Source organism: Anser anser (assembly GCF_964211835.1).
Source record: "Anser anser genome assembly, chromosome: 2".
NCBI classification, from domain to species: Eukaryota; Metazoa; Chordata; class Aves; order Anseriformes; family Anatidae; genus Anser; species Anser anser.
This window is the reverse complement of record NC_139721.1, coordinates 136,088,062-136,115,492: the sequence shown is the minus strand read 5'-3', so window position 1 is coordinate 136,115,492 and position 27,431 is coordinate 136,088,062. Positions and strand designations below refer to the sequence as shown.

Sequence of the window (27,431 nt, the reverse complement as noted above, 5' to 3'; positions counted from 1 at the left end):
GCCCTCCGCCCCCTTCGAGAGCGGCGCTTGCTCCGGCGGCCGGGCCCCGCCCGGCGGGAGGCCGGCAGCGGCCCCGCCTCACGGCCCGGCCGCCGCCGCCATGCCGGGAGGCCCGGCCGGCCCGCGGGGCCTCTACCGCCGGCTGCTGCGGCTGCACCGGGCGCTGCCGCCCGCCCTGCGGGAGCTGGGCGACCGCTACGTGAGGGAGGAGTTCAGGAAGCACAAGGCCGCGGGGCCCGCCGAGGCCCAGCGCTTCCTGCGGGAATGGGAGGCAAGTGCCTGAGGGGCGCCCCGTGGGCAGGGGGCGGCCGGGGCGGCCCCGGGGGGCTGCTTTCCTCGTCCTGTGTGCGTGGAACTGCCTGCACGCGGGTGTGTGCAGCTGGGTCGTCAGCTATATGCACGTAAACGTATCAGCCGTATGCATATAAGCGTATCATCAGCTACCTGCGTATAAATATATAACCAGCTATATATGCATATAAACGGCACCCACACAATCGCACGTGTGATCTGCTTATAATACGTTGTTATAAATGTGTATATATAGCTATATAGGCAGCTAATTGCATAAGTACAGTTAATACACGTGTAAATAGCTTCCCCGTGAACTTGTAGGTGGTTTTTGAGCAATGTTCTTCGCTTTACAGAGTGGTTCCTAGGGAAGCAAGTCTTGTGTGAGCGCTGCTGCTCGCCTTGCCCCCCACGACGTGAACGGCTGGTTTCGGCAGTGACGGCAAGGCAGATAGCGCCCGTGTAACGGGGACGGGACAGGCAGGTAGTGCCCGGGTAACGGGGAAGGGACAGGCAGGTAGTGCCCGGGTAACGGGGACGGGACAGGCTTCACTGGTGCCATAGGAGGGAGGCTCTCGAGGTGCTCTGCCCACGTGCCTCAGCTCTAGCAGGTGCTAGTGCATTCATAGACCCCAACAGACCTCCCTTCTGCTCTGTCCTGGGAGCTGGTTAGAATGGGCAGTGTGCAGGGCTTCCAGACCGATCAGTTGAAGAATAACGGGGAGAAATCTGGCCTATCCATCTCTTCTGCTTTTAGCTACGGGGGTAGCTAAAATACAGGGAGCGAAGCAGCGCCGTTAACCTTGCACTGGGGTGTTACGAACAGGGAGGGAGAGCGCTGCTTGGTTTTCTCTTCAGAGGAAATGAATAGGTATGTTTTAATTGCCTCTCGCCAACTGATAGATGCTGAAATCGGAAATTTTGTATCATTTTCTCAAATGGCTGGTGCTATTATAATTCTCAGTTGTAGTTTATTTGATATTGCCAAAATGTTTCTGCATCACTGCTTCCAATTTTAATGAGCTAAAAAAACAAGTTGTAGGTTACTATTTTCAGTGCTAAAATCTTCTTTGAAATAGTTTCTTTTTTTTAAAAAAAGGAAGTCAATATTTAAATTGAAAAAGCTTTAGCCATTTCTGTGAATGCGTTTCTCAAAAGTATTTTAAAAGTAGGTTACAGGGAAAAATGGGAAAAAATAGATTACAAGGAACAGAAGTTGAATTTTGAAACCTGGTGTGCAGTGCTATTAGTTACGATATGTTCAAAGAAAGGAAACTAATTTAATAATTATTTTGAGTGTGTCAGCATAAAGGACTTTGCTAATATGTCTCTCTTTTAGCAGGATATTATAGGATATAGGAGATATTAGCGTGTAGTTAATGTGGCTCTTCTCATCTTTCCTTTAATCTTTTGTTTTGCTCTTGGATTTTTTCTCCCCTAAATCATTATCTCTTTCATGGGGGGAATTTGTAAATCAGACTTTCAGATTTTTGACCTGTAGGACTCTGTCTCTCACAACGTGCTGTGGTTTGCAGCCTCTTGAAGACTTGAACTAGGTAGCTGAGGAAGGTAGCCTGTAGAAGACTTGGTTTAGGTAAGAGAAGGATGCTCTACTTCATGGTGGAGTCCTCTTTCAACCTTTCCTGGGCACCAGGACACTCTTAAAATTTTGATCAGAAATAGACTGGAGGCTCCAGAACAGTTCTTGCAAAACACAGCAGCGTACTTGTGAAGTGCCCAGTTCTTGAAGGGTGTGTGTGTTGTTCACTTAGTGATGCTGAAGCTGTAAAATGCTACTTCACATAGATGAACCATTTCTGTATTTCTTGTTTACATATCTATTTTTATTAAAAAAACAACTCAAAACAAATCACTACCACACTAATGCAAAATGTTGTTTATATTCCATGTTCAGGTTTAACCATTTTTTGGAGAAAAACAAAGTTACTGCTCAGATAGCAGTATTTTGGCATATTGCATGCAAAGCTTTTTTTTCCTGATTAGCTTGTTCATTAAAGTACACATATGCCTTAATGGATGCACTTCAGTGCTATAAATATGTAACTTCAATTGGAAAAGTTATTTTCTCAAATTTTTTTTTTTGCGTCCATGCTATCTGGTCCAAAGTGGCGTGTTGTCTTACATTACAGAAAAATAGTAGTTATGATTTTATATAAGGATAGGGCATCCTAATGTATATTCTCCAAAAGATAGACCAAAAGTTGTGGAGAGGATGATCGCACTGACATTTCTTGACTTTGAACGAGGACTCCAATATGATGTGTAATCTTAACAGGGGTACAGTCGTTCTGAATATGCTTGCAGGGCACAGAGATTTCTGAGATGAAGCTTAAACAGAAATGGAAAAAAGAAGTGAAAAGACGCACAACTAATAATTGCCTTAGTGTGTGAATGATTCTAGAACTCCTTGTGTGTGCCCTAATGTTGCTGCAGTGTCAGTTTCCATTAAAGGAGATCAGAAATGATCTCCTTGTTTTGTACGTAGAGAAAGTGAGGGATTTATTGTTCTGTCCCAGTTGGGCAGGTCACAAATGACATTTTTTATGGGGAATCTAAACTGACCAGTTTGGGTTTACAAAATGGGGAAACTATTTGAATATTCTTGGAAGAGTTCTTAAGTAAGGCTGGTAAAAATAGTCTGCAGGTACATATAAAGTTATATAATAATAGAACAATACAAAAATTGCATTTTTCCCGTCGTTGCTGTTAGATTAATGCTTTGCCTCTTGAAACCCGCTGAGAAGTAGGAAGGGGAGATGCAAAGAAAACAAGCTTTGTTTTTCAGGAATCATGGTTCTTCAGGTAGATTCAAATTAAGTATATAAATTATTAATATACGTTCCTTTCTATTTTCTAAATATTTAATATTTTAATTAAAATAATTGGTACTCATTTACAGGAGGTGGCTGATATAATTAGATTGATAGTGATTATTACCTTGGAATGCTATTGAATTAATGTTGACAGATAGGGGAAGTGAATTCATTCAACAGTCGTCTAAATTGTATGGTAGCTGATGAGAACGCGTACTTAAGAATAGGTAATATTAAGATAATATTGATTACTTCATTCCAGGTTACAAATGATATGATGTAGACTATTCAGCTAAGTAATTCAGGTAATCATTTGTTTTACATGATTTAGGTTAATTCCTCTTCTGGTTAGGAAATAGGTCGTTTCATACTTACCTTGTTTAAAAAGTCTGACCCTGTAGGCTGGAAGGTCTGGACTTTCTTGAGATGAGCAGAATCATCCTGCAGAATTACATGACATTTTCTCACATCAGAGAGATTGAATAAATTGCCTTTGAAATGCTTTGGCCTCTCTTGACTCAGAAAGCCTTTTTATAAGCTTTCAAATTAACTGCGACTGATTTGGGAGCTGGCATCTGCTGTTGTACGCTTGGAAGAAAGGTGACCGTTTTTCATTCCTGGTGACATGTCTAGGCATTATATTGGCAAAATGAAGCTGGAACTGTATCTTTCTACCCGGGGAGCTGGTCACTTAGCCTCTCAAGAATGGCTAATTTTTCTAGTCAGTATGATATCATATATGATAAAAAAAATAATTATCGTTTGTCAGTTTGTTTTCAACTGCCCTTGTCACTTGCAGTGTTTGGTTGGCTGGGATGATTTGTGGCACGGTCCCGTAATGTCTCCCAGGACACAGCTGTCATGATGCACCCCTTTCTGTTGGTGGTTGGGTACACTGAATGTTTTGCATCTTAATTCTTTCAGCTAGTGTGATTCTCCCTCCCCCTTTTTTATCTGTGTTAAGCCTCTGGCGCTCAAAAATACGTTCAGAAGTTGAAAAGAGAATTTGAAGAGCAAATATCCAAAGTTGGGTGGGTGGACGAGGAAGCTGTGGCCAGTACAGGAATCAGACTGGGACAGGAGTGGGACATGTGGGTTGCCTTTTCAGCAAATTTATAGGTTGCATAAGTCTGAAACTGCTGCTAACTTTCTGTATTCTAAGTTTCCGTGAAGCACATTATATAAGTGATCTTTTTTTTTTGCCTGACAAAGAAATACATTTTTTGGGGGGAAGTGAAATATGACTGTAAGGTTTTTGCCATTTTATGACTTTAATAAAAACTGTGAAATAGGGTTTAAGAGTAGTATTTCATTGTAACATTACCGGATACATTGGAATTTGCTTTTAGCGATTTTTATGGCTATCTGGATGAAAACCTTCTTGTAAAGAGTAAATTCCTACTGAGACTTACGTATTTAGCCCCCACTTAGGGTGTTCACTGGGTCTTAATTTGTAAGCGCTAAATTGGAGACAATTTCCTTGATTTTCTCTGATATTTCTCAAAAAGCAGGAAGGAACCTCTCACTTCTCTGAGAGCTGGGTAGTTATGGCTGGTGTGGGATTCGGGCACGGCTGGATGCAGGGAATCGGCCTTGCCCTGCTGCCGGGGGTGTCCTGCTCCGGTGTCAGATGCCCCTTGGGTGCAGCACCCGTGGTTTGGTGAGTTCCCTGAGCCAGCTTTCATGTGCAAAGCTCCCTTTGACCACAACCAAAACCCCAAATCCCTTATAACGGAATTTTATGGTAATGCGTCCTTTTGGTATCATGGCTTTACTCTCATCCTTTCAGTGCTCCTTCCAACGCAGGTTTAGAAGCAGGAGTGGGGACCTGCTCCTCTTCCATGGAAGCTGCAGACAGCCTGGGAGCTGGACACAGCAAGAAGCAACATCCGAGTCATTGGGGTCTCACCATGGCTGCCAGTCACTTCAGGTTATCCTCCTTGCGCATGCCATTCACCTCAGGTTGTAATAAATTAATTGTGAGGTAAACGCCACCGAGGTGATGGAACTTTATAGAAATACGTGGTGTGCAAGTAGTTTTATAAATTTCGGATGATTTTATCATGTATAAAGCATATAGCTTGCCTTCGATATTTAAAGCGTGGCGTTAATTAAACCCAAACTGTACAGCAATTTTTATTAATTATAACTTAGATTGAAGAGTTGAAATTGCTGTATAAGCAGATTGAATCTCTAATATGCATTGACAGTTCACTCCTTGAGAAATCAGCAAGGCGTGTTTACGTTAATGCTTTCAGATTCAAGGACATCAGAGGAAATTCTGTGTATGCCTGCTCGTGGACACTTTTAAAATGAATACAGGTCTGTGACAGTCAGCATGTGATTAAATCTCTAAATAAGAAACTAGCAATAATGTCAGACCCCGTAGAAACACAACCAGCAATGACATTTGCAGAATTGTTGTTTTAAAAAGTAATTCAGGTTTCCATCTAGTGGCTGTATAAAATTCTGTCCAAGCTATGTGAGGCACAGCATATGCACAACCACGCTATGTAATGTGTCGTAGTACTTGTATATGTGGCTAAAAATTAGGAAATAGCCTAAGGACAAAAATTATATGCATAATAACACATAACTCTGAGGGTCTCCTTATTTTTAAAATAAAATTAAAGTTGTAGTGGTCAGGAATCAGTTATTTTAGTGGTGTGCACTCAGATCCCTGAGTAGTTTTTAATCTAACAGTTCATTTCACTGCTGTAAATTGATCTTACTCTGCTTTTTCAGAGTTCCTCGGCAGCCATTTCAAAAAGTTTAACTCAGTACAGGTCTACAGGAAAAAAAAAGTCTTAAAAGTTGTCTGCAAGTTGTATGTGTACAAGTATGAGTCTTGTTAGATTTCTTGTTTCCTCTATGACTTAAAAGGAGAGAAGAGGAGATGGGTATTCAGATTATTTTGTCCTCATTTTACTCTTCTAGCAGTGTCTGTTTTTCTTACATAAGTGTTTTACAGTAGAATTAAAAAATCTGTACCAGTGTAGGTTTTCAGATGAAGATAATAACCTGGATAATTGATCCACATTTTTTTTTGACTTTGTAGTGGGTCAAACAGACAAACTGGCTGTAAATTGGAATTGCAAATTTATCAGGATTTCCACTTGTTTGTATTTCACTGACACCTTCCTTGCAGCATTTGTTTGGTACTTGTGTGAATATTGTCAGCTTGTAGTGTTTTGTAAGCATGGTAGGTGTTACTGTGTTTTCAGTGCGTTTCCACTATCAACACTATAAACACTGCCAACTTTCCACAAGTGCTGTCAAGTACCATATTTTGTAATTACTGCAATAATATTATGAGTGCTGTAATTGCCTATACTGTATGGATGTGCTTTTCTGTTTTGTGTAGACGCAAAATTGATATTTTTCTGTGAGTTAAAACGGAATCTGGAGCACATCTAAATAATTGTTGCAGAATTGTTTTTTCACCTTTCAGCATCGTATGAGGTATCTGCACAAGTGATATACAAATTGGAGGATTTTTAAAGCCCCAGATTTGTATGTAGCATGTCTGAATATACAGCTAATGTGTTTGAACCCATTAAAGGATCAAGTTCACTAATAGTAGTGAGTTAATCAACTGTGTTTTTGCAAGAAGCTCAACCTCAAATTTCAGCTTCATAATCTTGTATTTAGCCCCATTTTTATCTTTTTTTTTTTTTTCTGGCATTCATAATCCTGAAAGCTTTGGCTGTCCACTGAAGCTCATTCTGTCTACAGCTATATATCTTCTAATTGACAGCCTGCTGTTAATACTGCAGCTCACTCCTTGGAATACACTGAGCAGAAAATTTCTCCTGTAATATTTTTATTTCTGTGCCTGTTAATTAAAAATTACATTTTTGAAGGCTATGATTTGGAGAAACTTAAGTCTGACAAAATGTTGGACTTGTTGGTTTTTAAAGGTTAATTCCAGAAGTAATGTTAATGAGATTTTTCTTTAATGAAATCATCATTATACTAGAACTAAGTTACAAGCAATCTTGCAAGTAGACTTAACTAAGTTTTATATCTTAAGGCTTAGTGATATGTGAGGAGCTTAATATGCTCTATTTTTTGTTGTTGTTATTCTTGCAAGGATATTAGTGAAAAACGGACCAGAATAAGGCAAAAGACAGCATGAAGCCCTTTTTTTTTTCTCTTAACTAGCTAAACCTGTAGAATACCTTCTAAATAGATCTTGCACCCAACTTCCAAGAATGACTAGCAACTGATCCATGAGGAGTAGATGTTTATTCTCTTGCTACATGGGAATTCCTGAACAATATGAAGTGGATAGTTTTATGCCTCTTTTTTTTTTTTCTTCTGGAGTTACTCTGTTTTATAATTTAGAGGAAGTGGGCAGATGATTAGGTCACTGCAGCGTTCTCTGATTTGTTTTCCCATTTTTCTGAGGCCTGGTAGGAGGGTGAGACGTGAGACATCTCCCCATCACCGTTGTTTCTTTTGAGATGGCCTGACTGAAGGTACGGAATTGTGCTGGTGGTGTTAATGTGTGCATGGAGTGAATCAGAGCAATTGGTTTATCTTCCGTAGATCACCAAACATCAGTTACCACGTAATCAGTCTCTTGACTTTTACAGTTGCATGGTGGAAAGCACATGGGCTGTATAATTGAATTAAGTTTAAATAGTACATACAAATATAATAAATATTTTAATATTTTATTTGCAATCTTTCAGGGTTTGGCACCTTCAAACTTCAGGCTGCAGTGCCCTCATAATGTACTCAGCTGATTTTTGACCTTGCTGATACATCAGAAGTATCCTTCATAAGTCTGCAGCTCTTGAAGTGTACGCGTGGTGGCAGCAAATACTCAAATTTATAAGGCACGTTCCCATACCAGAAACAAGTAGGGCTTTGAATTTTCTGATACAAAGTTGGATTTTCACAGATTCAATTCTTGTTAAAATATGTACTGAAATATATATTGAGAGTCATTAAACTACTGCTTCAGATTTTGAGACGGCTTTTTTAATTCAAAAAATGTTCTGTGCTTTCCACCTGGTGTAGCCATAACAGTTTCTTGTGGTGCTTTCTGGTTTTGACGTGCATTGGGGTAGTTTGCTACCCCAGCAGCAAAGGCTGCTACCAGCCTGAGTAGTTTGCAGTGTTTAGTGATGATCCCTCTGGTTCCTTGTCACAGAAAGGGGCACCTACACCACCCTTTTATCCCTTAAAGCGTTTGCCTGGCACGCTACCCTCTGGCTCCCTGTTGGTGCTCTAGTTTGCTTTTCTGAAGCCTGTTGTTTTTCTCTGTTTGAGAAATGTCTTCTCTCTCTGCAACGATGTCCCATGTAATCTGTTCCTACCCTCCCCTTTTTTACAGAGCTGGTCTCTCATTTTGGTACGATTTTCATTCAGATTGCTTTTCACAATTGGATTTGCAGTTGATGCAAACCTGCTACAGAAAACCAGCCTAACATAAACACCCTGCGCTAGCCTCCAGTATATTTATGTAAAAAAAAAAATCCTCATCACTTTCTAGGAACTTAATAGACTGCCAGCGTGTGACTATACTTTCACAGCAGACATTGATGTGGTAAGAGTCCCTTTTTTCCTGGAGTTGGAAAGTTCTGGCAATTCTTCGAAGTATTTTTTTTCCTCATCGTTTTGTGATTAAATAGTCCAACATAATAGGTTTGCTTCTGTTGTTCCTCTTTAAGCCTTGACGGCACATTATTACCTTAAATACTTTAATTTTCCTGTACTCTTTAATAGATGAATGTTTTTTTGGCGTACTGTGTAGTATTTTTTTTTTCCCTTGACAGTCATTCTTTCCGAGTTCTCACCTTGTAATCTAGACCACTGCTAGGTTTTTACAGCAGGTGTTCTCTGCCCAGTGGAAAGACCCCGAGTGCTTCCATCCCCGAACGTGCCTTGGCTGCATCCTGGGCTCTGCCGAGATGAGACTCCTGTGCACAGCAGCTCTCAGCTTTCCACCTGGGGCTGGCAGGGCGGCGGGATGTGCTGTGACCACATCCCCAGAGGAGGGGTGAGGACACCAGGGCGCCCACGTCTTTCTTCGAGCCTGGTTTGCGTTTACCAACAGCAGACTCACCTAGTTTTTAAGCCTAGCAGTCGAATGGTTGTGGATGTTGGAAATCAACGTTGGGTAATTGTAGTCAGATAACCATCCAGTTCTTGGGCTGCAGATCTGGTGTCAGATGTCTTACTTCAGTGACATCAAAGCACACCTTTTCTTGCTCCCGGGGTGTCGGGAAGGAGGTGACTAACACTGCAGCTTCCTGAACTGGTTCCATCCTACTGGTCTGGCAACTGAGAAGGGTCATTAAAAATTCCAGTCAGCCACAGTAGGCCACAGCATTGTATGCCTGGAGGGGTTGGAGCCTCAGTACATAGGCACAAATCTTTTTTAATTAGTCTAGTTCATTTAAATGATTCACTGAGTTTTAAATTGATTATGTTTCTGGAAACGTAACCCAATATGGGTATGGTCTTCACCAAAAAAAACCAAGCACCACCACCACCAAAAACAACAACAACAAAAAAAAAACCACCAAATTTTAGACTCTGTTGCAAAGTACATTGGTATTGCATGGTGTTTTTAAGAGTAGGAATTTTCCTTCAAAAGGAAAATATAATTAAAAAGTATATTTATTCCTGCTTTCATTCCTGGAAATGGCTGAAACATTTAAACTGAATATTGGACCTTTTTCTTGTCCATTCCAGAATGAACACAGGCATGTGTCAGTGGACCACCGTGATATTTTAGACCAAAGAGCTGTAGTCTGACACAGGTACAGGAACTGTGGCTTGTAAGAAAAGCATAGATCAGCTTTAGGCTGTGGTACAAGCACATTTGTGTGTTCTGGCTCGTGTTGAAATGACTTACCTTGCTCTGTGTATGTACTTTATTTACAGGAGTTTAAATTTGGTTTAACGCTTAGAATTCATTTTAAGGTGTACAGCAAAACACGATATCCAGTTGTTTTCTTGACCTCCTGAATTTTTAAATCCAGTTGATTGTTCTCAGTGAAGCGTACTGGCAAGCTTTCTAACACCCATTGTGGTGAGTCATGGTAAGGATTTGAGAGCCACGATGTGAAGAGTTTTAATTAAATAACAAACGCATATTATGTCCTTAGTGGTTTACAAGGATGAGATCTCGTGTAGCTGTGTTTTTTTTTCCACTGGTTCTGCTGCGGATTGACTAGTGAAAAGCAATTTAATGGGTAGTGTTAACAATGTCACTGGTTCACGGCAATTCCACCATCCTTATAACATAACGGAAAGAATTTACATTGTTAAGAAAAAACATCGTGTCCTCAATCAAGAAGGAAATGAAAGATACTTTGTGAATAATAAGAATACTGATTTATTTACTTTTTTCTTGTTGAATCTGATTTCTGCTGAGTGCCTGTCTGCCAGCAGATGCCACTCCAAAGCAGGAGACTAGATTCCCCAAAATGGACCGGATAGAGGAAAACAGTTGTGGTGGACCTTGTTTTTTCTTAGAAATGTTGATGGCAGTTTGCCTGGTGTTGCCCTTGTTTTCCTTGATAAGAACAGCTTATGCTGTAAACAATTAAATATTTATCTTTTAAAGAGGAGCTCGTTAAACTTTTGTTTCCTGCTGATGCGTTAAATCCCATGGCAAGGGAGATGGCAATACGCAGGATAAATTGCTTTTGTTCTTCCGTGTGGAGGTGTAGCGCACTGTTTTGGTTGCGTAGGTGGTGACCCAGAACTCCTGGGACTCGAGAAGCATCTTTATGGAGGGCTTCTGTGTGGTACAAAGGTGCCTGTGTCGAGATTGCTGAAAGCCTGTAGCAAGGCAGGTGACCGAGAAGCCCAGGTCGCAATGAATTTCAGCAGGACCTGTCCAAATAAAACTTTTAGAGGCACGTTGAAAAAAGCTGGCCAAGCTGTAAGCGTATCTGCCAAGAAAGTACTAGGAAGCAGTGCCCTGAAAATAAGGAATCCTAGGCAAGAGTACTCTTGTCTTTTCTAATTTTGGGAGGGGATTTTGGGATGAATTTGGGAGGAGGGGAGGGGATTCATGTGATGAGATGTCCTTGGTTGTGAATAATGCCATTTTGCTATCTCCAAACTTTCAACAAAAATACATGCACCGTTTTTTTTTTTTTTTTTTTTTTAAGCAGCTGATGTTTGGATGTGGATAGAGCCTGTCATGTCTCTGCAGACATCTGCAGCAGAAGACTGGTTTCATAATTGCTGGGAATTTAAATGTGGCTGAGAATGGCAGACCCTGGACTGAGGTGATGGATGCCGTCCTTCCAGCCCTGATCCTTTCCATCCGTGTGGTAACAAAAGGCTTTCACTTCCCAGTGTGGCTGTACAGCTGGAGGTTTTTCACATGCATCCACCTCTCTGCCTTGTTTTAAAGGGTCTGGTTTCATGCTACTGCGAAGAGAAGAGCATGGTAACTATATATATATATATATATATATATATAATTTTCCCTACTTTAAAAATAATGATAGTCACTTTGTTTCTGCTGGTGGGAAAACGGTGATGATCGGGGGATGCCATCTGTGCTGGTATCACCGCATTCCTGCATGTTTCCTGGAAAGGGGCTCCTTGACATTACAGATTGGGTTCTCTAAAAGTTGTGCTAGAAAGGAGCCCAAGAACCTGTTCAGGTGCAGCCCTCACCCGCTTGCTGCAGTCCTCGTGGTTGGTGTTACAGCATCGATAGCTCTCGGCTGGCCGATGGAGCTGTAACTGCAAGGTGAATGTTTGCCGTTCTGCTTTGCTTCTTAAAATTTAACTTTCTGTATCAGAGATGATTCAAAGCTAGGGTGTTTTAATTATCTTAAGTGTACGTTTTTCCAGTGGTAAACTTAATTTCTGTGGTCATCTGTATTTGATTTATTCTGAGCGGAGAAATATAAAGGCATGCTTAAAAATGTTTTAGTCCAGTGGAGAGCTGTGAAACAATTAAAATGGAACAATTAAGTGAAGGGTGAACATTGACAGCTACTGGTGCTTCTCCTGAGTGTGTGTTGTCTGACTCTGGATGAACAGCTGTGAAGCTGTTTTGTAAGAGATGGGGAGATAAGGAATAGTGTTTCTGAGGTACTCTGCGACTGATGTATCCATCAAGCAGTAGAGGTTGGCTGTACATCAAAACTCAAGGTCTGAAATAGGATTTAACTAGCAAATTGATTGAGACAGGAATGGGACCACTGACTGTATACAAAGTGATACTCTATGATGCTTTGTGTCTGTGTAGTTTGAAATCCTGTTCAAGAATTTATTTATCAGCCTTATTTAATAATTAGTTCACCAATAACCTGCTTTCGTAAAGGATAACATGGGCTTGGTTAGGGTTCTAAACCTTGCGTTTGTATTCGTTTAAGTTTTTCCAAATTTTCCATTCTGCATTTTGTTTCGTTCACATTGTCTTCAGGACAAAGGTGTTTTTTTTTTTTTCTCTTTCTGACCTCGTTTAGCATTAGAACAACCTTTCTTCTCCTTTTGAAGATACTTCCTGTAGCATGACCCAGCATTTACTATTCCACGTTAACAGGTATTTCACGCACTGAATTTCCTAGATGTTAACTTAGTCCTTCCCATAAGGACTTTTTATCCCCTGTATTCTTGTGTTTGTGTGGTATATTTCAGGGGCTTGGTACCTTACTTCTCTGAGTATTTCATGGCCATGATCAGCAGCAAAGCATGTGGAAGTCAGGTGATGATTTCGCTGGGTGCTTCTGCAGTACCAGCAATCTTTTCCATGGGCAGTGGCAGCATTGTGCTGCCTGCTGTACGTGAGCTGCGGCCACCTGATTGGTAAGTCCGGTCGCAAAATATTGATCAGTTTTGCCTTCCCTTTCCCCGAGTTCACCGTGGCAGAGCTGTCTGGCATTGAGGACACTGTAGGTCCCTCAGGCTGGAAGATGGCCAGGTCAGCGGTGATGCTAGCAGAGGGGTGGGGAGTGAAGTCTGAGGGAGCCAAATGAAGTGTGCCAGGTTGGTGGCTGCCGGGTGCAAGAGTACCTGGAGGAAACTGATTTGTCTGGAGAGGTTTTAAGTTAGTAAGGAAAACAGTCATGAAATTGCTGTACTTCTGGTACGTATGTTGGATAAAATAAGCACCTTTCCAGCGTGCTGCGGTTTGTAGCACTGCTGGATGAAATAGGGGCAGAAGTCGGGAGGGGATCTGTTAAATGATTTCTAGTTTTCATTTTGACTTTGCTAAATGGAATTGTTCCAGACTTTCAATCTCAGTTATTGAACTTGTGCTTGATTCAATAATTTGCCTGTTTTGAAGACGGGGGGTGCTTTTTGCAACAATGCTGCCTAGAGAGCAAACTTGAAGAATTTTGTTGTCGTGTTGCCATTGACACTTGGAAGGTGCTTCTGTTAAGGAGTAAACAATTGGATAAGAGTTTGGGAAGTTCATGGAAAGTAGCTTTAATTTCCAACTTCTTAAAAAAAAATATTTTAGTGAAATCTTTCATATTTATCCATTAACTGAAAATAATATTCACATATTTAATGAGATTAATTGCATGTAATATTTCAGCACTTAACAGCAGCAGAAAGTCATTTCTGCTTTTGCTTCATAGTGTTCAAATCTTTGATAGAATTTTTAATGTTTTAATTATTTTGTGACACAGAACCTTGGTGTAATTTCATTCTTTTAAGCTTACAAGTACCTGTGTTTTCTTATTTGAAGAGTTTACTTTTGGAAATACATGTTGTTGTGGTGCTTACAGTACTTGTTTTTTGACATACGAACCATATTATTACATTTATCCGTGTGATTTTGGTTTGGTTTAGAGGACATGGAGAAGAGGTTTGACTTAGAGTATAGTTTCCTGATGTTAGCTGGGAAAATTGCTGAAGTTTCTGGAGTTTAAGCAAAATTAGTCACAATGATAGCAATCAGAAAGCCGTAATTTAAATCAACATTCACAACAAAGTAGTGCTGAAGTACAGGCGTGAACTTGGTACTGTCAAGGTATGTGGTCACTGGCACACATCAGCATCCTTTGTGGTGCAGCTGATCGCTTGTTTGCAGTCCAAGAGCAATGTCCCTAGGAACTGAAATCGTGCTGTGTTAATTTTTGGTTAATCATTTGTTTAGTTTACGTGTAACGTGATGATGTAGATGTGTGTTGGCTGTGTGTTTCAACGACGTTTAGTATGCGCTAGTATACGAAATTCCATATTGTGACACCAAAATCAGCCATACAGATGATGTGGGTTTTCAACATACAAACAATGAGAGTTACTATGTTATTATGAAGCACAGCTCTGATGAAAAAACGTTTATGGCAGTTAGCAAGGACATGGAAAACCATGTTATACAGGACAGAAGTGCTGTCTTCATCGCTGTTAACTTCTTTTTTGTTTTCCATGTATCATTTGTGCACTTATGCACAAATACAAACTTCCAGAGCACAGCAGCAGGTATATAGGTAGGATTTAATTAGGTGTATAAGTCTGTGTAGATTTTTTAGTTTGAAGAACAATTCCGTGATATCAGGGACCTAGTTCCAGTTAATGTCTTTCACGCCATTACAGTTTGAGGATGCATTAGCTAAATTGGTATCTAACAGGGCTTCACTTGAATGTATTCAGCAGTCTAACAGAAAGCATGCAACGGCGTGTAATGGATTTAACTGCAGTATGAACGAGCACTTTGAACTTTTTTTTATTTGGCTTTGTCTTTTCTTTTCACCTTCAGATGTTCCCATTCTGTTGCGTTAGGTGACTTCTCACGCCCCTTGTGCTATTCAGCATATCCCATTTGCTGATTAAAGCTTTCGGTACAGCGGAGGATCAGCGCACGTTACCAAGTTACTTGCCAAAGGTTTCCTTTCTCCTGAGTGTTCTTTGTTTGTTTTCATTTGTGACTAGATTGCTTGTAGGCAGTGTTTGTGAGGGAAGGTAGGATCCTAAAGCTATTTCAAATACATGTGATAATTTTGACAGCACTAGTGGCAGAACTTTACTAGGGAAATTCAACACCCACCTGAGGAAATAAAACATTGTGGTGCTGGGTTCTGCGAAGAAAGGTGTTTTGCAAAGCTATTACTTTTAAAATCACTCCTATGGCAGGTGTAACAAGCAGTTCAGTGAAGATGAGGAGATCTGTTTTGTGGTTTTTTTTTTTCCCCATAAATGAATACAGTAGAATACAAATGATCCCATTGCTTTTCTGCCAAAAAAAACAATAACAAAAACAAAAAACAAAAGGAAAATATGTACAAGGATATGCCTACAAACGTATATGTTAGCATTATAGGGATTTTACATTTCTGTAGCTTAAATCATATTTAACTAAATAAAATGTTTGGGTTTTATAACCATGTCTCAAATTGGTCTCTCAAAACAGCATTGACAATGAATGTGTCTGTTCATTCGCTCTGGATGAAATTCAGAAGTTAGCCAGTCTTTATCCTCGCCCCAAAACAAGTTGTTGAAGTGCAATCTGTTAAACTGAAAACAAGACAAAAAAGGCCTTAAAAGATGTGTTGTCGTTGGTTCTTCCACCCACTGCTGTCTCTCTTAAGCTTTATTTTAGGAGAGCTTGGCGCTTTTTTTTTTTTTTGAGGTAGGATAATAGGCAAATCCTCCTGACTGAGCCTGTGTTGTTGTAGTGATGCGATTTGATTTCTGATACGTACGTTCCTGAAGTTCATCTAGAGGTAAGCAGTGTGTAAAAGAAACACAGGAGCAATCGGTCTTCTAGTGTCTCTTTTTCATACTAGTGTTCTGTCTTGTTTTCAGTGTCGTCCTGCTTTAGGTCATTAAAAGTACATATTAAGACATGCTATGGAAAAAAACTCTAAGTTACCATCAGTGTGGTTCAAGGGTAAGCACCTCTGGTAGGTGATGTAAATGTTATTCAAGATTACCTTGCTGGTGTCTGTGGGTAACTTATTTGAGAGTTTTGTGTGTTAGGTCTAGGTCTTGGTCTAGCGCTGTAGTGAATCCTGTGCCTAAATTACAAAGCAGAGACATTTAGTTGTCCAAAAGGCATTCTACAGTGTGGAGAGTGAGAAATACCTGCTTGAGATAAACATCAGGCCGCCTTTTCCACTTTTTTTCTTGATTAGCGATCAAAAATCTTTGACGTATAAACAGATTTGCAGTAATTTTAAAGCTGTACTAATATAAGTTAAGTCCTTAATGTTGAGAAGTCTTGAAACACAAATTGGGACCTCTGACTAGTTCAAATACTCTCTGACTGGTAGAAACCTCAAGGCAACCTATTTATTCATATTATCAGTGGATGGCAAGTAGAGATTTTTCTAGAGCTTATTAGTAGTCAGTTTGAAAACTCTTCTCTTCCAGGTCATCATACACAGTAGAAAAAGGACGTGTTTTCTAATACAGTACAAATAAAAAAATGCAGCAGTTTGTCATTCACACTAATGATAAAAGTGTCTTGGTATTAGTGAGGAGAGAAATTTGAAGGGATGCAGATGTGCCACACCGAAATGAGTAAATGCTACCACTTAACTCAGAGCAGAGGTAGTTTATTTCAGGAATCTTTGACCCACAAGTAGAACTAATACGCCGCACTTTCCATTCTGGCTGTCTTCCGTACAGGCAGCCCCTTCCTGGTCCAAAAGTTAATACTTCTTCACCTGAAGCTGGAGAGCATCGCGCTCAGCTGGGAAAGCACCAGAGAGCAGGACTAAGCCATTGTGACCAGTCTCCACAGGGTGTATTTGCTTTCGTGAAAGGTTGCCACGATGTTTTCTTGACTTTGGTGTTTTCTCATTCTTTTTATGATCCTTTCCTTTAAATGATAGAAGCAAATTGCTCTATTTTCCAGTCGGATGGGTATTTTGGCTTGGTAGCCGACAGCCTTTGGTTGCACAGAGGAAAGGAGAAATACCAAGTGGGTGAGAATTTTTAGGAATAAGCAGGCAGCCTGAATTTTTGTTGTGAAAGCTTAAGGTTTTGGTAACTGAGTGTTCATTTCAAAGTAAATACAGCTCTGAACTATTTGACTTCCTTGATTTTCATGCCTTTCTTACTCCCCACCCTGTTTTCCCTCTCATCTGATAATTCAAAGCAAGCTCCCTTTAATAGTAGAAAAGCCTTTTGCAGTGGTAGAAACAAGAAAGAAGCAATAAGAGAAGATTTAGATGAATTCATTTTGAAGTATTTGTTGTATGAGAGATTGTTGGAGAATGTGTTCAGGCTTGAATTTGATATATATATTTGATTTTCAGAAGAACAGTACAGAAATATTTTATGGAAGAAAAGTACAGAATATTTTATGGAGTTTTTCAGAAGCACTTTCAAATTAGCTCTCTCTACAGTACTTTATTGAATTTTGAAACTTGTTCAGCAGATCAGGAGTTGGACTGTAATCCTTGTGGGTCCCTTCCAACTCGGAATATTATTCTATGATTCCAGGATAAGTGAATTTTCCTTTTTCCTTTTGTACGTAATCCTAGTCTTTTGCTCTTCTGTGACAGCTCAGCCCATACTTGCTGTAAAGTGAGAGATGCTATAAAAATCCTCCTAATCAGAGCCATTGGGTAGAGGGATAAATAGACAGTGGATTGCAGATGATTACAGAGGGTTTTTTTTTTTCATTTTCCAGATTTGGGGCTCTGATGATGTAGTCGGTAGAGATGATACTCATTTATAGCAACTCTTAAACATAGCAATGGCACATTTGCTTTTTTCAGTTAACTTCTCTGGCTGCTTCTGAAGTAGTTCAGAGGTTGTATTGAAATCTGCAGACTGCGAGTTAAAAACCCTGGTAGGTTGCATAAATTTGCAGGCTTTAGAATTTCTTGACCTCAAGAAACCAGAAAAAAATAAAAATAAAAAAAAAAAACCAGCACTGTGTTAGAATTATATTTAGAAAGGCAACTTTTAATTTCTTTGATCTTTTTGTCTGCAGGTTTATATCAGAAGACTTTCTGGCTGCATTATATTTTAAGAAAAGCAAAACAGAGTAAAGACCCTTTCAATGCAATTTTGAGAGCAGTACAGTCAAAAAAAAGAAAGGAAGTGCTGTGATTTGTTCTATTGTGTGGGGAGTGTAGAAGATTTTGTAAGCAGTTTTGTTAATTTCATTAAATGATGGTAAGTTTATGTACATACAAAATGTATTTCTGGTCTAAAATGTGAATGTCATTTAGCATCTTTTGCTGCTCAGCAGCAAGAACTTTAAAAGAATATGCCCCAGGTCTAGCAGAGAAACTAGTGAGTATAAAATACATGCTAATTGCATTAATAAGCCTTTTTTACCACAAGAGTGAGTTTACAGATAAAACTAGTGTGTTGTAGTTGTCTTAAAGAATGTCAGGTATATCAGTATGCATTTATTTTCATGGAAATGCTGTATTAGTGCTATTTGAAAACAAGGAGGACTGAATTTTAACCAAATCATTGTGATTAGCTACATGGAGTTGTTGCTATAGAGTAGGACTTTAAAAATTACTAGACTGGATGTCCAACTTGTCTAGGTAGCACCCTTATAAGAATTCACCTGCATTTCCTAGCGGCAATATATTTCTTATTCCTGAAAGCTTGTGAGTCCACCAGTACATAGGCTTTCGTTTATTGAAGGCTGGTCTCCTACACAGTGCTCTGTGAAGAGCACTCCATGAAATATGCGTGTACACTTCTGCTGAAGAAGCAGGTAGATGAACTTGAAGGACTCCGCTTGAAGTGACTCTGCAGGGTGGTAATTCCAGCCAGTCAGGGCTTGTGTCTCTCCTTAGTTTTCAGAGGGACCACGACAGGGCTGGCCAAGGAGATGAGCCTCTGGGACAGACTTTGACTCAGGATTTTCTGTTGCCAAATTTGCTTTGCTAAATTAGGAGAGAGACCGCTGTATTGCAGGGGAACAGGGAACATAAAATGCGTTCTGTTGCAACTGGGGATGCTTCTGTCTGTCCTGAGGAATGGATCTGCCTTTTATGCTAATGGCCTTCTGGTTTGCTTATTAAATAGCGCTCATGATTTTTTACATAATTCATTCAATCACATTATTCTTCTGCAGGTCCGTTACAGTGAAAAATTCAGTGCACTTTCAGCAGAAAGGTTATTTGTGGTGTCATTGAAATCAATGCAGGATGCCTGTTTGCGGATTTAAATTTTGTTTGTATTTGAGTTCTTCATCGTTAGTTTATTGAAAGGTTTGGCTCTAATGAGTGTACAAGAATATGAGTAATGGAGAAAATAGGAATGCTGCGTGTCTTTTGTATGTGTATGTGTGCTTGAAGTGCTTTGTTGGGTATAAACGGAGTAGAAGAACATGCATGGTGAGTCTTTCAAGTGTCATCAGTTGGGATATGTAATCTTTTGCATGTTCTTGGTTAGTATCTAGCAGTCTGGGAGCTAATGTGGTTGTCTTGGAAACAGGCTTTATTTTCCTTTTGCAAATATCTGGATGTGAAATCATTGTCTTTGAAAATCTGGAAGTAATACTTCTCAAAGAAATAAAGAAAAATTAAGGTGATTGTCTCCTGTTTAAAGAATTGGTACGGAAGTCTGTAGATGATGTTTGTATTGTGTGCTTTAATTGTAGTGTTGTGATTATGTCGCTAAAACGGTCTTATTTTTTAAAAACCTAAAATGTCTCTACTCGTTTGTTAAGCTGATATTTGTCTTGGAATTATCTGCTGCTAACCACTTTGCCAAGATTTTCTAGGTTAATACTAAATTAGAAATATTACAGGATAACTGATGTATTGAACAAGTTACGTTCCTAAAGTAGGTACTGATACTATCACTTCAGGTCTTTTCCTTTGCTCTGCTTTAAATTAACCACATGTGATAAATCCTTGACTTTTCTGTGAGTTTGTTTTGTCTGGCAAATCGTATGCTATATCAGGAGTAGAAAAAAGTGCACAGGACAGCTCTGTTTAATGAGCCTGAGAGCTGCCATACACAGCATTTAAAAAAAAAGTCAAATCAAAATATGAACTGAGTCAGGGAATAACCATCTTTCAAATAGTCGAGGACTTATTAGGATTTGTTTAAAAACATGAAACAATGCTCTTGAAAGAAGTTTGACATTTCTGGTCTGCTGCTTGTTTGTCCAGTCACAACAGCCTTAGGGCTTGTCATATGTAATGCTGTAATTTCATCATAATTCGTACAGATAAGGTCTAGACTGAATAATTTGTTGTGTTTTGTCCTTCAGTTAAGTTCAATGGTGTTTTAACATATTTCTCTTAAAGTATTTTTGTCTCCAGTACCAACTTAAAAGCCTCTCAAACACTGGTTTGTGCTTCAGAGAAGAATTTTCTTTCATAAAATAAGTTTTTTGTTTGTTTGTTTGTTTTTAGGCTTAGGGTGGGTTTACAGTTTGAATTTTGCAGCCTGTCCAAGGAAAGAAGACCGCTGCAGGAGCTTGGCGAGCCTTTGGAACCCATTCATGTGACCATCTCTTTTGGCTTACCTCCCGCCTGTTGTTTCTGCTCCCCTTCTTATGCTGTATCTACATTTCAGCTTGATCTCTTTTCAGAACTTAATTGGTCAACTCATTTTTTCTAAAGAGTTGTTTTTGCATAGCCAGGATGTGCTGAATTTTCCTTCCTCCTTCACTAGAATGAGCTTGAGCTTTCTATTTAAGGCCTGCGATGAAGCTTATTAATGTAAGTGGAATGGATCTCAAAGGCTGTGGTTGTGACCAGATGATGCAAAAAGCTTTTAGTGACCTAGATTTTGGCCCTGAGGCACAATACTTACATCGGTATTGTACGTCCAGAAAGAAATGATTAATCACAGCTTGTTTTTCCACAAGTGACAGTAAAGTCACTCTGATGAACTGTAACAGTGCTGCATTCCTTTTTTCTTTTGACTGCATAGAATTGGTATATGTTTACCTTGATGGTCAAGCCATAGGCTTCCCACTTTTACCTCAAATTATGATCACATAAGTCTTACATGAAAAAAGGGTATTAAAATAACATATTATTTAAGCTATAAGCAAAGCCGAGTTGGTCCTTGAACTTGTTTCACATTCCTCTCAACAAATGTCATTTCTTCCAGTTTAACAACATTAGTAAACCGTGTTCAGAAAGTAGTCTATTTATACCTTCCTGATCAAATAATAATTCTCCATGCTGATTACTAGGTATTACGTAATTATATTCTCTGGATCCATTTTAGCTGAACAATTTTTCATTTACTCCTTACTGCAAACAAGCAAGCAACCAAAAAGAATGAAACCAAAACCATTTCAGTATAGTTGCAGCACGTGCATCATTGTGTTACTGTGATCACCACCCTTAACTTTTGGTTGATAATCACGTATTCTCGCATCCTTCCTGAGTCTCCTGGGAAAACTTGGTATTCTTAAAGTTCTCATGGCTTTTCTTTCCAGCTCAACTTTTAGAACATTTTTTTTTCTGGCTGTTTCCAGTCCTTACAAGCCAGTAACTTTGTACTGGAGAAATGTTTTACCCCCGTGCATCAGAAATGGTGATGTGGCCTTTCATCCTCAGAAATTAAAATACCACAGAATTCAGTTTTGTAAAGATACAAAGGAACTGCAATTTTTCTCTGTGTTTCATGGCAGGATGCTGCTGGGTCTGACATTGTTTCTGGACTTGGAAAAGGTACATCCACATAATCTGGAAAAATGAGCTTTCCTTCAATATATGAGAACTCTTTTTTTTTCTTTTCAATTGGATGAGTAACATTTCAGTTTTAATAACAGTCAAATACCCGTCCTGATAGCAGTCTTGATTCTTAGGAGTGCTTACACTTTCAGCTTGGTGTTTGTATGACCGCTGATATATGCTACTCAGTCTCTTTATTTAAGTGTTCATCTTTTTATACTTAGCAAACCTCTGAATAAAATTTACCTATTTTATACATGACACCCTAACTTATGCTTAACTGAGCTTTTACGTTATTAACAGAAAATGAAAAAAAAATGTCTGAAATTTGAAATGGAAAGGAATTTGTTTTAACTTGTGTAAGGGAAGTACATCTTATTCTTTATAAGCTGTCAGAATGTGGTAAACTTATTTAAGTAGGAGGGGCACTTATAACCAAAGTGCTCTCACACAACATAAGTAAATCAGGAGCAGGTGATCGAGCCTGCAGCTATAGCACAGTCCCTGCTATCCTCTGCATTAACCACACTGGTGCTTCACTTCGTACCCTCCTGTTGGCCTGAGAGCTGGGGTTTGCAGTTTGCTCAATTCGAGCAGCAAGAGGTCTGTGTATGAATGCAGGGAGCATAAGAAAGTTATTTAGGCAGTAATAAGGTAATGCGTGTGAAGGCAGCACTTGAAGAACATCTGCTTGCTTGCCTGCTGCAGCCTGTGCTGGCCGCGGTGCTGTGTCAGGTCTGCAGCTCCGGCTGCTTCAGCCCAGCCCTGCTGATGAAGGGTCGTGCTGGGGTTTTGTGACGTGGGAAACTCTTCCTGGTTTGGAAACCAGAGAACTTAGTGTAGCTTTACACAACTCTTCTAGTAGATATTAAGCATTTTGTTGATGGGTTTTGCACTGCAGCGTAATAAAGGAGATGTTAGAACAAGAAAAAGTGAAGCAAAACATTGATTTCTGTCATAAATAAGCTTGTCAGTAGTTCTGACTTGTATATACCTGTAAAATTTATATCAGCCGTATTTTTTGAAGATCAGCTTGTTACTCGTGCTTTATTTAAATGCAGTTTTAGAGGCTTTATTTTAGCCACTGAACGTAAGCATTGTCTGTGGCAATAGGTCTGAAACGTTTGGCCTCGAACATTTTGGGTGTTGGTGTTTTCCGTGCTACATGTGAAATCCCAAGGCATCTCCCAGCAGGAGCAGTGTTAAGCCGGTGCTGGGAGCTGGCAAACGCTCCCTTTGCTGAGAGTTGCCTCTGGTTTGGTGTTACGAACGTAGGGGCTGCGCAGGTGGTTTAAATGCCTGACGCTTCCAGAAGAGAGCTGGTTTCCCACCCTCAGTGAAGGCTTCCAGCCGGAGCGGGACGTCTGCCCACGGCCACGTTGTGCCACGGGGGTCCGGGGCCGCGTTGGGTACCCACCTGCCTTCCTTCGGTGCCCTTTTCCCAGCAGTTACTGCTTTGACTCTCCACATAAGGAACTCTGAATGCTGCAAGGAATATGTCATCTTCTGGTATCATTCAAATGCAACCGAGTATTTTAAAAAGCAGGAGGAGGGCTTACTCACCAGCTTTTCTAGTAGATTCTCAATTTGTATGAAGTCATCACGGCGTGTCCTTTACACAAAGAAAGGTGGTTTGAAGTTGTCTAATATATCGTTCCTGTTAGAGGGCTTGTAACTTAAAATAGCTGTTTATTCAGATCGACTAACTTATCTGAATGAGTAACTGCATCTGAATGAGTAACTGTATACAGTTTCTAAAAGTTTAATGGGATATTTTAAGTGGTCTTAAAGGGTGAAGCGTAGGTTGTTATGGTTTTATGTGTACATGAGTATATGAAAATCCATTGAAATAGTGCATTAAGCTGAGCTAACGTGTGGTAAAATTTTTCTGAGATTGCTATTACATTACTAACTATAGTTACAGCTTCAGGTAAAATAATAGGAAAATGCTCTGGAATTTCATGAGGTGTGTTCCCCATTTAAAATTCACTTCTGCGAAGACTTTCTTTTACTGTTACTTAATTAGCTTAACAGAACACAAAACAAACACAGATTTCTTTTAAAGTAGAAATACGGTAAATCAGCTGCAGCAATCTGTCTGAATGTGCATATAATCGTACATTCAGCGTCTCTCTGTCAAGGTAAGAACAGGTCGTTCCTTGCCTTCTGTTCGTTCACATCGTTGTTTCTTCATGCCGCAGTCCCAGCAGCATGTGTTTGGTTTTGCTCCTAGCAGCAGAATGAGAATTTGAAATGCCGCAATTTTGAGTTAACTCGCGGTGACCGATGAGGGTGGCCTGCCAGGCCATCCTTGTTTTTCGATGTCACCCTGGGAAATCAGTTTAAAATAAGTTGATACCATTTTTCAGTGCCTGGCTGAGATGTTAAACGAACAGGGCACGGAGCAGCTGCTTCTTACCTGGCCCCTGTAATGTTGTTGTTTGATCAGCGTTGTCATTAATTCGGCTGCAAGTGAAGATAGTCTTCTGGATGAAACGAAAACATCAGCTTTAACTGCTTATCACGTAGAAGGGAGATTAAAAATTTTTAGACCTTCTTAAGAGAAAATCTGGCAGCAAAATGAACCGTACAGGTAGTTACTGTGAATAGGCATATCCCTCCTGAATGTTTCTGTCTTAATGACCATCCTGAATTTTTCTATCTGAATGAATGAAAACCTTTTAGAGATTTTGGGAGTGATTGTTTAAGACGTAACGTACTACATGTTATGCCTACCTTTGAGGAGGATGCCGAAGAAAATGGGAAAGATGATTGCCATTCTTCCCAGTGCAAACGGGCTCTTAACCCGTTTAATCTTACAATTAAATCACAAATCTCTTATCAGCATTTCCTATCAGCATATCAGACAAATGTCTGCCAGCAGGCACTGGGCAAGATGGCAGTCTCTGCACCTGGCAGTCAGGAGCGGGGCTTTTGTTTGTGTGCTTGTCACTTTTATTTTTGTATCTAATTCTTTCTAAACTTTGAAAACAGCAAGGCTTACACCGTTTCTGTAATGTGTGGTATTTAAAAACTTCTGATGTTGCCCATCCCATGCCCTTTTGATAAAGTTGTGCGTTCTGTGAAAGCTTATGAATCAAAAGAGTAAAACCACTTATTCACTTCAGAAAATGAATTTATTTTCAGAAGGAAAGGTTATTGTTTACAGCAAATACTCGCTTTCTGAGTTTGTGTAGCAAACAGTTTATGTATTTAACAGTGACGTAGGATTTTAAAGCAGACTAATGGTTGGGCACCTGCCTTACTTCATTGCCTGCAAGGAGAGCTTCCACGTCCTCAGGTGTGTTGTGGCAGCGCAGGGACCTGGCTGCCTGCGCCTCGTGCTGCTCGTACCCTGCCCTCAGCCTGGGGCATTTGCAGTGAGGAGAGGGACCCCCAGTGTCTGTGACACGGATGGCCACATACCGTGGGATAAATAGTTGTCTTTTGAGTGTAAACCAGCAGGGGAGGTTGACTTGACTTGGTTGTCTTTGTTTCTGGTGGCAGTCATATGCAAGGGGCAAAGGCTTCTTCCTACGTTTCACCTGGTGGGTTTTTGGTTTGGCTTGGTTTCATTTGTTTCTTTATTTTTTTCATGTAGATGCCTGATAGGGTACAGCAGGTTCAGACAAGGGATTGGAACTATCAGATATTCTTACACAAACAGATGACCAGCCAACCTAAAAAAATCCTAAGGTGCAGAAGTAGTCCCTGACTGTCACTCTTTGCCATCCGTGCAAGGGAGAACACCTCTGGTACTGTGCATATACTGATTTTGGCTCTGCTGTTTCTGCAGGCTGCTTTGTCTCCAGTTTTGTCTGCTCTCTGAGGTAGTGCAAGCAGAGAGTGAACTGCAGTTGGGATAAGGTACCATTGAAAGATCTGTTGTACATTTGTGTCGTGATTGACAGAGGAGGTTTACTACGCTTGGAACATGTAGCTTTATGTAAAATGAAAAAGGAAGAAATGAAGTGGTTTTCCTTGTTTGAGAAAGCTGAGCAAGGGTTTGTTTCAGCTCTGCTGTTAGAGAAGATGACATTAGTAAATAGTTAAATTCTGTATCCGGTAAGTTCCAATGAAAACTAGAGCATGTGCAAGCATGCTGATTCATCCCGTTGCCTGTGAAGAATTGCGATCATCGTGTTTTGAAGTGCATTACTGAAAGAACAAATTTAAGCTCTCCCCCCTTATGTTTTTAAACTTATTTCTGAATTTTATCTGAAGTTCCACATTAAAGTTCATGTGCAGTTAGAAAAATGGTGCATCTTCTATTTAGAAGCTGAATGTTACATTACAGAACTACGTACCAGCAAATTATGTAGTACCTTTCCACAAATCACTGATACCAGAAAAACTATGAATTTCTTAGAGCACAATAATGTGTAAACATCGAAGCATCCGGAGATTTGTTTGTTCCTCAGCTGGATTGATAGATGGAGAAAATGAGATATACTGTGTATTTGTTCTGTTTCCAGTGTTTCTGTAAAGGCTGAAAGATATGTTCATTGGGGCATCATTGCTTTTTGGTAAAATGAGGTGAGAACCATTTTCTGTCATGAGAAAAACAAAACCCCTTCATTTTTCAGGGTCCAGTTTTGAATTTTTGTTTTTTACGCTTTAAATCGAAGTGAAGCCGTAACTACTGTGGCTTTCTGGCACGTACAAAGGATTTGTTCAGCTAGAGAATGAGTGGGGGAAAAAGAGCCAGGGGTGACACGTCCAGATGGGAGCCACTTTGGAGTGTTGTAAAGCAGGACCCATCATCAGGGCCTGTACCTATATTATATACATTTTAAACTATCTACTTAAAATTAATCAGAGATGTTAGAGATATCCTAACTTTTCTTTCCAATAGGAAGTGTACTTTTTTGTCATTTGGTGTTAATAGACTATTATAGAAGGTTATGTAAGAGTATGGTATTATGGTAAAATGGTATTTAAAAAGTTGACATCCTGCACTTGTCATTTTTGTGACCTTTATATTCTTTCTTTATTAGAACTATGCAGCACTGATACGGCAACAAATTAACGAGGACAAACAAAAATCAAGAGAAAAGACTGTATTTGGAATCCAGCTCACAGAAGAAAAACTTAATGACTTCCGTGATGAGCAGATTGGGCAGCTGAAGGAACTGATGGACGAGGCTACCAAACCTCATAAAAAAATCACAGTTTCTAAAGACTCAGAACACAAAAGCTAAAAAGGTTTTAAAGATTCTTTTAATGCATACGAAAGCATTTTGAAACTTTCTTTTCCAGCTGGGCTAGAATGTGATTTTTTTGTGGAATGATGGATGCTGCCGTTGCCATAAGTTGTCTAAAGCTGATGTCTCTGGCTTTTTATGCAAGAATGACTGCTAAAATGGAGTCATAACAATTTTATGTTAATTGCAGGTTTTTTTCCTCCTAATGGAAGGTGGAGACTTAAAGAATTTGGTAACATTAAACTGACATTTTAAAAAATAGGAAGTTTTATTTTTAGTCTAAGCACCCATAGGGCAAAACTTCTTTCCATTTGTACATCATCCTCTGCCATGATGGAAAAGATGCAATTAACATTTGTTTTCTGATGTGAATTCACTAGGCAATGAACAAAAGTGTGGTGCTAGACTGTATTTATTTCAACAGAAAGAAACGAGCAGTATTAGAAACACATACTGTTGTTGAAGTTGAAAGTTGGTTTTCTTCTTGAGCTGTATTGTGAAATTTGCTTTAAAATAAAAGATATGATTCATTATTAAATTGA

The 27,431-nt window shown here is 39.7% G+C and overlaps 1 protein-coding gene across 16 annotated transcripts; it reads left to right on the top strand.

Moving 5' to 3' along the window:
- SDHAF3 (succinate dehydrogenase complex assembly factor 3) lies at positions 1 to 27,431 on the top strand. 16 transcript variants are annotated; one of them, XR_014579932.1, is made up of 6 exons: positions 131 to 271; positions 648 to 775; positions 16,695 to 16,831; positions 18,010 to 18,194; positions 25,482 to 25,552; positions 26,683 to 26,830. XR_014579932.1 is itself a non-coding variant. In XM_083824581.1 (5 exons), exons 1-4 carry the CDS (start codon positions 101 to 103, stop codon positions 25,512 to 25,514), a joined length of 477 nt encoding a protein of 158 aa, XP_083680707.1. In that variant the 5' UTR covers positions 1 to 100; the 3' UTR covers positions 25,515 to 25,552; positions 26,683 to 26,830. The 16 variants fall into 16 exon arrangements, 3 of the variants coding, with proteins under 3 accessions (XP_083680707.1, XP_083680706.1, XP_083680708.1); XM_083824581.1 differs by lacking the exons at positions 648 to 775; positions 16,695 to 16,831; positions 18,010 to 18,194 and adding exons at positions 4,637 to 4,785; positions 4,932 to 5,055 and having other exon boundaries at positions 1 to 271; XR_014579926.1 differs by lacking the exon at positions 16,695 to 16,831 and having other exon boundaries at positions 648 to 738.